We start from the raw sequence: 13,697 nt of genomic DNA, 5'->3' as shown, positions 1-13,697 counted from the left end.
TGGGTTAAGCTGCGTAAAAACAACCTGAGCAAAGAGTACTTCTACCCGGAACTATGAGCTGGATCCCCCTAGGCAAAAAGGTTCTACCTGCGTTAAGCTGTGTAAAAACAACCTGAGTGAAGAGTACTTCTACTTGGAACTATGAGTTGGATCCCCCTAGGCGAAAAGGTTCTACCTGGGTTAAGCTGCGTAAAAACAACGTGAGCGAAGAGTACTTCTACCCGGAACTATGAGCTGGATCCCTCTAAGCGAAAAGATTCTACCTGAGTTAGACTGCGTAAAACACCCTGAGCGAAGAGTACTTCTACCCGGAAATATGAGCCCCCTATGCATAAGGACTCCACCTGAGTTAAGCTACGAAAATGGGAGGTGTGAACAATAGTGATGCATGATGAAAATAAAAGAAAAATGGAGATTTTAAGGAGCTTACGTTTGGTGACATTCGTTCTTTTAGAATCGCCATTCTACACTGCTTTGTTCCTGCTTCAAACAAAGAAAAATTTGTGAGTTTTTATAGTGGTGGTTGGTTTGTGGCCTTGATACCTTGAGTAGTTTGATTCACGACCACTGCTGTCGAAGAGCCGATTCTGTCAGCGTGGTACCGATATACTCGGTTGCTCTGTATCATTTTCTGGAGACCTTGGCTTTCCAATGTTGCCCCCAACTGTTCATACCCAGATGTCCATGGTACCGCTACCCTTGTCTCTAAGGCAAGGCTACTTTTCTTTACAATCAAACTCAGTTGTCTTGCACCCAGTATCAATTTATGTTTGTAGTGCTTATCAACTTTTCTCATGAAGCAGTTCTTGCTTAGGAGACCTTTTCAATTTCTTTGATACACTTTGTTCGCCTTATCAAATGAGATCACAGATGGATTTATGCCTTCGTCAATGCCATATATGCCCCAAATTGTGCTCGATATTACGGGGAAACTATAGCTAGTTTTGCAGCCATTTCTTTGCTTCGCTTTTGATGCAGGATTAGACCGAAAGGGACTCAAATAAAAATATGGGTAAAAATAGAATAATAATCGAAAGTGAAAAAGAACTGTGCTTGAACAAAAGGTGTCCCTTTCGGAGAAAGGAATAGGGAGACTTATCTGAAGGTATGTGCCGACTTCAATGAATCATGACATGCATTTTGGACTGGACGCCTGATCTGTCTAATTCTCAAAATCCGCCACAAATGTTCATCGTGAATTTGTCTTGGTTGTGCTCATGCCGGAGAATCAAAGACCCTCATTCGGCTAGTAGCGCCCTTTGCAAGTTTTCGCTAACTAACCTCTCTCATTTCTCTACTACCCGTCGCCTTATGGGGCCATCTGGATTTTCACCAATAAGACTCTTTCATTTCTCTGCTCATTGTCACCTTATAGTGCCCGTACGGGTTTTCACCGATAAGACTCTCTCATTTCTTTTTCTTCTTCATTTTTTCTTCTTTTTTTGACTAAGATACTGCATGAGGGAGGTTACCCGATGCCTTTGGCATGAGGAATTCAAACATTCTCAAAAAACATCAATCAGAAGTTCTTGAAAGGTAAAAAGGCAAAATGAACCTTGAACTGAATTACAACTTTTGGAACCGTTTTTATAGAAAAATCGTGAAATAAAACAAACTTCTTCCCCAATTTTGGAGTATTGGGAATATGGATTTTTGTTCTGATGGGACCGAACCCAGGGTAAGGCTGCCTACGTATCCTTTTGGAATCAGGTCGGACGTAGTTCAATGAGAATTATTTTTTTTGGCTAAGATAAAGTTAGACAAATACGGATCAAAAGGCTTAACTAAAGGGTGACACCTATTTGGAATAGCGAGCAAATGATATCCTTTGTCACTTCAATTTGAGAAAATCAATGCATGAAAATTCTACAGTGGGTATATATCAGACATAATATCTTTTGACTGCATCTGCGTTAATAGCATGTCTGGTACCCGTCCTTCATCATCTACAAGGTGCAAGGCCTCTTTTGGTAACACTTTCTTGATGATGTAGGGTCCTTGCCAGTTTGGGGCGAACTTTCCTTTAGCTTCTACCTGGTGCGGAAGGATGCGTATCAAAACCAGCTGGCCTACCTCAAACTGCCTTGGGCGCACTTTCTTATTGTAAGCGCGTGGCATTCTTTGCTGGCATAACTGACCGAAACACACTGCTGCTAGCCATTTTTCATCGATCAACATCAGTTGTTCTAATTAGGTCTTCACCCACTCAGTGTCTTCAAATTTGATTCCATAATAATTCGGAGAGAGGGAATTTCGACTTCAGCGGGTATTACAGCTTCAGTTCCATATACAAGAAGATATGGAGTTGCACCAAAAGATGTGCGAACAGTCGTGCGGTATCCCAAAAGAGCAAAAGGTAGCTTTTCACGCCATTGCCTGGAACCTTGGATCATCTTCCTAAGAATCTTCTTGATGTTCTTGTTTGCCGCTTCAACAACTCCATTTGCTTTTGGCCAGTAAGGGGTAGACTAGCGATGCATGATTTTAAATTGTTCGCATGCCTCCTTCATCAAATGACTATTTAGATTGGTTGTATTGTCAGTGATAATAGTCTTTGGGATGCCAAAGCGACAGATGATGTTGGAATGAACAAAGTCTACCACTGCTTTCTTGGTGACTGCTTTGAAAGTGATGGCCTCCACCCACTTGGTGAAGTAATCAATTGCAACCAAAATAAATCTATGCCCATTTGAAGCCTTTGGCTCAATCGGCCCAATGACATCCATTCCCCAAGCAACGAAAGGCCAAGGAGAGGACATGGGACGCAACTCCGAAAGAGGCGAGTGAATTAGGTCACCATGAATCTGGCATTGGTGACACTTGCGAACAAATCTGAAGCAATCTCGCTCCATAGTAAGCCAATAATACCCTGTCTGTAGAATCTTCTTCGCCAAAACATATCCATTAATGTGAGGTCCGCATAACCCCAAATGAACTTCACTCATGATTCGCTCTGCTTCTGTAGCACCTATGCATCTCAACATGTTTAAATCTGGGGTCCTCTTGTACTAAATTTCCCCATTCAGGGAGAAACCACTGGCGAGCCGCCTTAAAGTTCTTTTTTGTTCTCCTTTAGCATGCTTTGGATATTCTCTTGTTTTCAGGAATCGTTTTATGTCATGATACCATGGTTCACCATCTGGTTCTGTCTCAATTGTATTGCAGTAACCGTGTTGATTCTGAACTTGGATTTCTAGTGGATCAATATAAGTGTTGCCTGGATAAGGGAGCATTGAGGCTAGAGTAGCCAAGGCATCGGCTAGCTCATTGTGAAATCGGGGAATGTACCTGAACTCAATGGATTTGAATCTTTTGCTCAAGTCTCGCACACATTGTCTGTACGGAATAAGCTTGATATCTCGAGTCTCCCATTTGCCTTGGGCTTGCCGGATAAGCAAGTCAGAATCTCCCATAACCAATAGTTCATGTACATCCAGATCAATGGCCATTTTCAAACCCATGATACAAGCTTCGTATTCTACGGTATTATTGGTACAGAAGAACCGAAGTTGGGCTATTGCAGGGAAATGATATCCAATAGGTGAGATGAGGATTGCCCCGATCCCAACTCCTTTGATATTGACAGCCCCATCAGAATACATTTTCCATATAGGGTGATCGTCTGGAACTACTTCCTCTATTGAGTTGACCTCTTCGTCTGGGAAGTATGTGCTAAGTGGCCTGTACTCATCATCAACTGGATTCTCTGCCAAATGATCTGCCAAAGTCTGTGCTTTCATCACGGTGCGAGTGACATAGACGATGTCGAACTCTGTGAGTAGGATTTGCCATTTTGCGAGCCTGCCAGTGGGCATTGGCTTTTGGAAGATGTACTTCAAAGGATCCATTCTGGATATAAGATAAGTCCTGTAGGCCAAAAGATAATGTCTCAGCTTCTGAGTGACCCAAGTCAAGGCACACATGTCCTTTCTAAAAGGGTGTACTTAACCTCATAATTGGTGAACTTCTTGCTCAAATAATAGATTGCTTGTTCCTTTTTTCCTGTTGCATCATGTTGCCCCAGAACACACCCAAAGGAATTATCCATCGCCGATAGATATAAAAACAAATACCTACCAGGTTCAGGTGGGATCAGTACAGAGGATTTTGATAGATAATCTTTGATCATGTCAAAAGCTTTTTGGCAATCGTCCGTCCACTTGATAGCGACATCCTTTTTCAGCAACTTAAAGATGGTCTCACGCATGGTCGTGAGCTGAGCAATGAACCTACTGATGTAGTTCAACCTCCCGAGTAAACTCATGACTTCCTTTTTGTTTTTTGGGGGTGGCAGATCTCGAATGGTCTTTATCTTAGATGGATCCAGTTCAATGCCTCTTCGACTGACTATAAAACCGAGGAGTTTCCCCGAGGGAACCCCAAAAACACACTTGGCTGGATTAAGCTTAAGGTCATACCTTCGAAGCCGTTCGAAGAACTTTTTCAAATCACACACGTGATCAGCCTGTGTCTTTGATTTTATGATGAAATCATCGACATATACTTCAATCTCTTTGTGCATCATGTCGTGAAAAATAGTGGTCATGGCCCTTATGTAAGTTGCCCCTGCATTCTTTAAACCGAATGGCATGACCCTGTAACAATAAGTACCCCATGGAGTGGTGAAAACGGTTTTTTCTGCATCATCGTCATCCATTAGAATTTGGTGGTACCCAGCATAGCAATCCACGAACGATTGTATCTCATGCTTTGCGCAATTATCTACAAGAATGTGGATATTTGGTAAAGGAAAATTATCCTTTGTACTTGTTTTGTTTAGGTCCTTGTAGTCAACACACACTCTGGTCTTTCCATCCTTCTTCAGCACAGGCACAACATTTGCCACCCAGGTAGTGTATCAGACAGCTCTGACCACATTGGCGCTCAGTTGCTTCATTATTTCCTCTTTGATTTTGTCACTCATGTCTGTTTTAAATTTTCGTTGCTTTTGTTGGACTGATGGAAAATCAGGATACGTAGGAAGCTTATGAACCACTAGATCAGCACTTAAACCCGACATATCATCGTAATACCAAGCAAACACATCTTTATATTCAAATAAAAGTTGAATCAAGGCATCTCTGGTTTTCCGTTCAGTGGGAATGCTTATCTTCATTTCTCTAACTTCTTCAAGACTTCCGATATTAATTGGCTCAGTTTCATTGAGGTTGGGCTTAGGCTTGTTTTCAAATTGTTCCAACTCTCTTTTTATTTCCTCAACAACCTCATCTTTATCATCTTCAACTTTTTGATGCATTATTTCGATATTAGAGAACTTTTTAAGATCTGGGCGTGAATTCCTCATGCATGTCATGTTATTAAAGCCGACATTAACAAAACTAAAATGGAAATAAAATGACAGGAATTAGGAAAAGGAAAAGATACAAGAATTAGTAGGAAACTGAACTGCATTTCATTGAATTCGAAAGGATAGAAGGGTTAACATCAAAACAAAATAATCACACTAAGATGCTTGGATTACAATCCTGAAAGTAACCCAAAATACAAAAAAGAAGCTGCAAAAGCAAACGACCAAGACTCCTTCCTTGTGGGGAGAGGAGTTGCTTCCCAGTTGGTGAGCATGGTGTCTGGGTCAATTTGTTGCATATCGGCACGACTAGTGCCTTCACCAGCCTGGATCATATTCACTTCAAAAAACATCTGGCTGAGGCCAAGGCAAATTTCATCAATGTTTGCATGCACCGAGGAATTTTGACCCTCTTGGAGTCGTGGCTTGACAAAAGTGTAGAGAATGTGAGAGATAGGTTGTTGCAAGACCCATCCATGCCTTTTGCGGTGCTTGGCTTTGTTTTTGTCTGCTTGTGTTGGCTTGAAGCCTAAGACAAAAGTACCTTGGTTACTGAACGGAGAAATAGGCTTAGAAATTCCTTACAATGATGCCCCTAAGCCTTTTCCTGGCTCATATCCTTGTCTCAACATAACTGCAGCCACCATTACAGATGTGGAAAAAAGACAAGGATGCAGAATGGGCTTTCCTTCCTCAACATGGTCCATAGAAATCACTTCGAAAGCTTGATAGACAATGACTCACACCCTTCTTTGGCCTTAATGCACGAGATTAACGGGTCTTTATAAATGGATGACTCGTCTTCTCCGTGAACAATAATCTCTTGCCTGTCGTGTTCGAACTTTACCATTTGATGCAATGTGGATGGCACAGCTCGAGCCATATGGATCCATGGCCTTCCAAGAAGAAAGTTATAAGAAGTGTCTATGTCTACTACTTGGAAGACAATTTCAAAGTCAATCGGCCCAATTGTCATGGTGAGGTTGATCTCCCCAATGGTATCTCTTGCTGAGCCATCAAAAGCCCGAATGCGAACATTGCTAGGTCGGATTCTGTCTGTGTTGATTTTCATACCTTGCAAAGTAGAGAGAGGGCATATATCTACACTCGAGACTCCATCAACCATGACTCGCTTTACATAATAACCCTCACATTTGATGACTAGGTGCATAGTCCTATTGTGCCCGACTCTTTCCTCGGGAAGTTCATCATCAGTAAAGGAGATTCTGTTCAACTCGAAAAATTGTTTGGCCATCTTCTCTAACTCATTCACTTTGGTCTTCTCTGAAACATGTACCTCATTCAGGGTCTTTATCAGTACACGGGCATGCTCTTTTGAGTGTAGGAGCAGAGATAGTAGAGAGATTTGGGCAGGAGTCTTTCTTCGTTGGTCAATGATTGAGTAATCGTGAATTTTCATCTTTTTCAAAAACTCTTCTGCCTCTTCTTCAGTGACATATTTCTTTATTGGCAATTGTCCTTCTCTGAATTGCTTGGCCTTTCTCAACTCCTCTGGAGAGTAACACCTCCCTGATCGAGTTAAACCTCCAGTTTCCCCCACTTCTTCTATGATTTCCTTGCCTTTGTACGTCATCACAGTTTTGTTGTAGTTCCAAGGAATGGTTTTTGTATTTGTCACAGGGGGTTGCACGGCAGGTCTGGTTATGATCGGTTTTGTTATACCCTTTGTACTGCCCTGATTCTGCCTTGTGATGGGGTGGCCTCCAAGGACATACAACCTTGGGCTTGGGGCATTAGAGCGAATTTCCAACCTCGTGACCTTGGGAAAAAATAAAGTTACATTTTCGGAACTCAGGGCGCCTTTCACAATCAATGGAACATCTCGGCTCGGACTTACATTTCGTTTGGTTCCCTCTTGAATTGTTCCCACGGTCATCTCTGCCCGATTAAATGGATTGCGTTCCAGATCTCGTCCAATCATTCCTACAAAATGAACATCAATGTGTGCTGGCAATGGGTTGTTTGTAACATTGAGAGGGTCTTCGACATTTGTTACCACAATCAACTTTTCAGTGATGAGTCTTTCTATAGCTCTTTTTAGAGTCCAACAGTCATCAGTACTATGCCCCGAGGCACCTGAATGATATTCACATCTAGCATTTGCTTGAAATCCATGTGAATTAGGATGCATATGGTAGGGAGCGATGGGTCCAATCACACCCATCTATTTCAGCTTCTGGAAAAGACTAGAGTATGGTTCAGCCAATGGGGTGAATTTTTCCACCGGCCTCTGCTCTCGACCGTAATCCTGCATGGGACGAGCATTGTAAAGTGCCCGAAAATTTTGTTGCCGAGGTCGGGGGTTCCTTGGAGCTGGTGCACATATCTATTGATTGGTAGACCGAACATAGGATTGAGCATTAAACACTATATATTGTGGTGGGCCCACTAAGTATTGAGTAATTAGTGGAGGATAATAATGTTGAGGGTAGCTAGATTGCCCCTGTGGAATTTGTACATAAGGGTGCGATATTTGAACTTCCCTAGATCCCGAAGTCATCATAGAACCTTCATCTCTCTTTTTCCTATTTGCAAAACTTCCCGACCCATTTTAGATCGCTTGGTTGGTGGCTTTGGGAGCAGTCTGACTTACAATCCTGCTAGTCTTTAAGCCATTTTCGACCATTTCCCCTATCTTGATTGCTTCGACAAAAGGTCTACCTATTGCAGACATTATGCTTTGGAAATAATCAGGCTCTTGAGCCACCAAAAAGATAGTGATCAATTCATGATTATCCATGGGTGGCTTAACTCTGGCTGCTTGCGCCCTCCACTTGATGTCATACTCCCTAAAGCTTTCCATCGGCTTTTTCTTCATATTGGATAGGGAATTGCGATCTGGTGCAATATCAATGTTGTATTGGAATTGCTTGATGAAGGCCTGGGCCATGTCATCCCAGACATGCCAGTGAGAGATATCTTGGTCAATGAACCACTTAGAGGCTACCCCTATAAGACTTTTTCCAAAATATGCCAATTCTTCTTTTCCACCTGCACCCCTCAACTGGTTGCAGTACCTTTTCAAGTGGGTGATAAGGTCGTCGTGTCCATCATACTTCTCGAATTTTGGGTTCTTGAAACCTTGTGGCAAATGGATGTGAGGGAACATACACAGATCACTGAACGAGACACTTTTGTAACCATCTATTCCCTGTATGTTCTTTATGTTTTGTTCAAACTTTTCATTTTCCTGGCCATCTCATCCGGCTCACTTATCTTTGCAGGCTTTTCATTTTTTGTTGGTGACTCGTACTGAGGAGTCTGATTGTAAGGAGCTGAGGCCCTGAAAGCCATATTTGGGGAGTAGTATTGGCCATCATAAGCCTGAGGTAATGGATCGTTGTTGGGCCTCGTCATAGGAGGTGGTGGCGGGATTATATATATTGGTGCGCCAGACACGACGAGACGGGTGTTCCTGACCGATGCGACTGGAGGTCACATGTTAGAGGTACCAGAGCAATATGGAGGATGTAGTTTGGCACATACCCTGGTGGTAGAAAATGATCGCTTGCCACGTGGAGCAGTGGTTGAGTAGCTCGGGGTATGGTGGAAGTTCCCTCAGAGGGAACCTGGGGTGGAGGTTGACCAGAAACCCAAGCTTGATATACATTTGACAGTTGCTGTCTCAATTTTCTTATTTCCTCTAACTCTTGCTCGGCTAATTGACCCTGCGGATTCTCGCTGAGCAACTCGATTTCATCACTGTTATCCATTACTACTGGTCCCTTAGATCTTGTGAAGTAATGATGTGTTGCCAGATTCACCACAAACCAACCACCTTAAACTTAACCTTAAGAGACAACAAACGTGTTAGGGTTAGGCATTTTATAGATATGAATTACACATAATATGTCATGTTCCTAAAATCATCACCATTTCTAAAGTGCCTTTTGCAAGGCTTCATGTTTCATTCCGGCTTATCAAGTTGCTTCTTACCGGCGCTCTTATTCTCTTCTTCCTTTTTTTCTTCTTTTTTTTACACTCCCCACATTTTGATCCCAACTTAGATTCATTGAAAAATATTTTGATCGAACATTTTGTGGGTTGCCTACGTATCATGTCGCCGCATGAATCAGATCATTACGTAATTTAGGGATGCAAGACACTTGATTGATTTTTTTTTAAAAAAAACAAACACACAACATTTGAAAAAATAAAATCTTTGTGGGTTTTCAATATATATTTTTGTTTTTGGTACAAGTCGTTGAAATAAAATGTGCAAAGAAAACTACAACAGACTCGACCGGATTGAAACAAGACTCCACAAAACCAAAGCCACAAACAGACCCCTCATAGACTCAAAAATAAAAATACACCTACTAAAACATCTTAAAAAGTGAATGCAACAAAGACTCCAAATTTGCAGACTATCCACTTGACATTATCTTGGTTGTGGCGCTCTCTACCCCAATTGGTTGGACATATCTTTGTACAGGGCCTCTAGATATGTAGCAATGCGGCAAGCGAGTTTGATTGCAGATTTGATAAATATTTTCTTATTCATTTTCTCACAATCCGTGCACCCTAGAGCAGTGTACTCGACTATCTCAAGTATCCTTCTCTTGACATTCTCTTGGAATGCAAACATGCCATCGATTTGCTGTCCACGGGCATCGTCCAAATTCAGTGCATCTGCCTCGCGGTCCAATGCTGAGTTCCTTTGTTTCATGTCTTCAGCCAAATCATTTTGCAGCCGACCTATTACCTCATGATAATGACGTTTCTCCATCTCGAATTCGGCTAGTTGATGATTCTTAATTGACTCAAACTTCTCCCTCTGGAGATCAAACTCCATTTGTTGTTGGTGCATTGCTTCCTCGACGATGCTCAAGTCTTCTTGCAACTTATTTATTTCAGCATTTTTGTTCGCCTCAAATCTTCTGACTAAACCATTCATGTTTGCCAGTTCTTCTTGTAAACGGGCTGCCTCATTTTTAGCCTGCTTTAGATCTTTATCCATGACCCTCAAGGCCAATTGATAATCTTTCTCAATATTTAAACGAATCTGAGCAACCCCTGCTTGTTATTGGGCTTGTTGTTGGCTACTGTCATCTGAGCATGCTCCAATTCTTTTTTTTAGCTTTTCTATAGTTCTTTGATCATTTCTCCTCCTGTTCGACCCCTCAGGCCTATCTCTAAACGATGAAGGATCATGAAACCAAGTAATATATTCAGGGATCACCTCTCCAAGATCTCGGTCTTCTACCATATCATTTTACTCCGAGACTTTACTTGCATACCAATTTTTCATAATTTCCTCTTCGTCATGAGGTTGATCTTTACCAAAATCATAACGGAACTTGCTCATATCTCATGTTGGTGGCACCTTCTGTCGTCGCGCAAACTAACGCATTACCCGAAGTGGAGCATAGGGTTTGAACACCATCCAATCCTTTGAGTACCAAATAAGAATGGTATGCAGACTCACAAATGACCTTTTTAGAGGAAAACCAGTCGTAGTTCCATGTGATCTGTTTGGCAGACAACATAAGAAGCAGTTCTTTCCAATCGTCAATCCTTTTTGGTAAGTCACATTTGTCAATTCTTTTCTGGTGATCATAAGTGTGATTAGACCAGAGTGTGAGCACGTGATTTTTTTTACCTATATGAATTACTCCCACAAATTCAAAACAAAATAATTTTTTCTATTGTTTGCAATTTTGTGGATTTTTATGGTATTTTCTGTCAATTGTTTGCATTTGTCTGTGCATGTTTATTTTATTTAATTAATGTAAATATAAAAATATATTGCATTTACATTTAGGATTTAATTTTACATTTTTTGAATTAAGTAGTAAATTAGTTATTTTATATGAATTGGAAAAATCACAAAAATAGTTATTTTTTGAACTTTTAATTTTAATTGTTAAACTTTGGTAGTTTTTACTTTAATTTGATTAATTATTAATTAGAGTTAATTAATTTAATGTGATAGCATAATGGGATTAAGAATTAATTTAGGTTTACTTTTAAAATAAAAAAATATTAAAAAATTGAAAAAAAAAAAGAAAACAAAAGAGGGAAAGCCTGACTTGGGCCAAGTTCTTTCAATCTCCACAAGCCCAAACCATTTGTTCCTCCAATACCCATCCAAATTACCCCCAAAGCCAGCCCAAACCCGCTCCAACCCGGTTCGCCCCGTCCATAACACAAACGACCTCGTTTTACTTTGGTTGAATCCCAACCGTTGATTTCCTTCAAATCCAACGGTTGGGAACTATGGGTATTGACAGTATAAAACTGTCCGAACCTTTTCACCCCCTCCATCTCATCTCTTTTGCCTCCTTTCTTCAGAGACCAAATCTAAAACCCTAAATCGCCGCCCTCAGCTTCCATCGCTCTTAGCCGGCGACACTGGTCCCAAATCGACCCAAAATAACACCCTACAACCCCCTTCATCCCCTCATTCCAAACCTTCACTCCACTTTCCTCGAAACTTTCTAGAAATTCTCGAATTTTAAATCTAAGATTCGAGCCCTAGAAGTCAAAGCCAAATCTACACATGCAAGGTCATTTCTCCAGTTTTTATAAGTATTCAGGGTCGGTTTTATCACGAAATAACGTTATTCGTTTGTTCTTGACAAAGAACAAGCGATTGACATTATTTGGAGGTTTAAATTGGAAGTTCAATCGCAAGTTCAAGCCTGAGTCGGTGAGTTTTGCTTTTCCAGGTTTATTCCTTGATTTTTGCTTGGTCTGTTGTCAACGACTTGATAATTTCTGATTTCACCTCGTTTGTTTAGGCATTTAGCTTAACTTATTAGGTTTATATGATAATTTAATGTTAAGTTTTGTGAAATTGTTTAGTTGTTTTCTTACCGTTTGTCATAATTTGCTCCATCTTGTTCAATTCATTTTGTTGTTTGGATTCTGAATCTATTTCAGACTTCACTCCAAGGGTTTGGTTTAGGGTATTGGGTCAGAATTGAGCCCATGTTTGGTTTAACCATTAGGCCAATGTGACCCATACTCGTTTGGTTTTAAATGGTAAGTAACAGGGTCCCGGGGGATATTTTGGGAATTTAAGTTAAGGAAATCTCTGAATAACTTAATTAGGAAGCTTCTTGGAAGCTGGGGTGGGGACTTAACTGAAGTTCTGAATTTTACACTAAGGATTTCTGAGTAAAAACCAAAATTTCAAAAGGTTCTAAGTGCAAAATTGAATTCTTTTAGGCAGCCCTAAATGCCTTACCTATAAAGGCACTCTACCTTGATATTCAAGGCAGATGAGAGGAGAGGGGATAAAAATTAGTAAAAATCAAACGGCTAGAGTTTTCAAATATTTTTTACTGTTCCATTGCTCTTCTTCTACGATTCTGAAGATTTTCAATTTCTGAAGAACTCCTTTTTCACCTGGGCGAAAAATGGCCTAAAGAGTGAAATTTTTTGAATTTTTGGAGGTTGCTTGATTGAGTCTTACTGTTGATCTTTGCTGTTGTACTTACCAGTTTGGTTTGGCTTTGAAAGCATTCTCAAAGTCCCTTGTTCATCTTTGCCGTAACAGGTACCATCCTGGATCCTATTGACATGTGAAATTGCATAACAAGCTATGTAAATGACTCAGAATTGCATTTGAAAGAGAATAGATACATGGTCTTCATAGATTAGTCATAAGTTCGCGATGTATTAAATGGACTGTTAGAGTCATGCTGTACTTGGACTTTAATTTGTTATTTTTTTTAGTTCCAATGTGGGTTAAATCTTCTTGCAATTGATGTTTCCAAGGGGGATTTTGTGTTGAATACTGTTAGTCGAAATGCAGTAGCTAATTTACTCAATTTGAGCATGCTTACTTGATTACTGAGGTTACATGGGTCTATCGTTGTTAGAACAAACTGTAAATACAGATTTGGTATGTGCTTTCATGATGTATGTTAGGAGTCGCACAATTGAATAATAACTGAATTCCTGTAATCATTTAAGTCTGGAAATCATTAGGGAATAACCTATGGATTGTATGTGATGTTCTGAATCATGATGGTACAATATCGAATGGGAAAAAAATAGGTATGATGTACAAGGTTGGGGCTTGGGTCTCTGTTGAATATCAGTATTATTCTCGTGTCCTTGTCATGTGAACCCATAAGCTGTCAAATGGTTGTTAATGTTTGATTTTGGAACTAGCAAATTTCCTTAGCCAGTCTCAGTCCTTGCGTATCGTGTTTTTTCAGAAATGATTTGAAATTCAAGTTTGTTCAAGGGCTATAGTTGCATCAGATTCTAATACAAGCGATGAATGCTTTTGGGTTTTGTAGTTGATGACTAATGTGTGTGAAAGAGGTGTTATTGCATATAAGGTTGTCATAGAATTCGTGTGTGAAATGTAAGGTTTCAAATGCATTTGAATTAAAATGGTAGTAGTGATTAC

General features: G+C 40.4%; 2 protein-coding genes across 2 annotated transcripts; both read right to left on the bottom strand.

The window, feature by feature from the left end:
- Window positions 1-3,008: 3,008 nt before the first annotated feature.
- Window positions 3,009-3,848, bottom strand: LOC138873394 (uncharacterized). The gene has a single exon (XM_070151863.1). The coding sequence runs from the start codon at window positions 3,846-3,848 to the stop codon at window positions 3,009-3,011; it is 840 nt and encodes a 279-aa protein (XP_070007964.1).
- A 2,172-nt stretch (window positions 3,849-6,020) lies between these two features.
- On the bottom strand, window positions 6,021-7,493 carry LOC104239216 (uncharacterized). Its single transcript, XM_070151862.1, has one exon. The coding sequence runs from the start codon at window positions 7,491-7,493 to the stop codon at window positions 6,021-6,023; it is 1,473 nt and encodes a 490-aa protein (XP_070007963.1).
- Window positions 7,494-13,697: the final 6,204 nt, after the last annotated feature.

Source organism: Nicotiana sylvestris, chromosome 7 (assembly GCF_000393655.2).
Source record: "Nicotiana sylvestris chromosome 7, ASM39365v2, whole genome shotgun sequence".
In the NCBI taxonomy this organism is placed as follows: Eukaryota; Viridiplantae; Streptophyta; class Magnoliopsida; order Solanales; family Solanaceae; genus Nicotiana; species Nicotiana sylvestris.
This window is presented reverse-complemented; position numbering and strand designations above follow the sequence as displayed.

Bases quoted from the DNA above. Each gene is read 5' to 3' on its own strand.
- LOC138873394 (XM_070151863.1), bottom strand. From the start codon at position 3,848: ATGGATCCTTTGAAGTACATCTTCCAAAAGCCAATGCCCACTGGCAGG.
- LOC104239216 (XM_070151862.1), bottom strand. From the start codon at position 7,493: ATGGGTGTGATTGGACCCATCGCTCCCTACCATATGCATCCTAATTCA.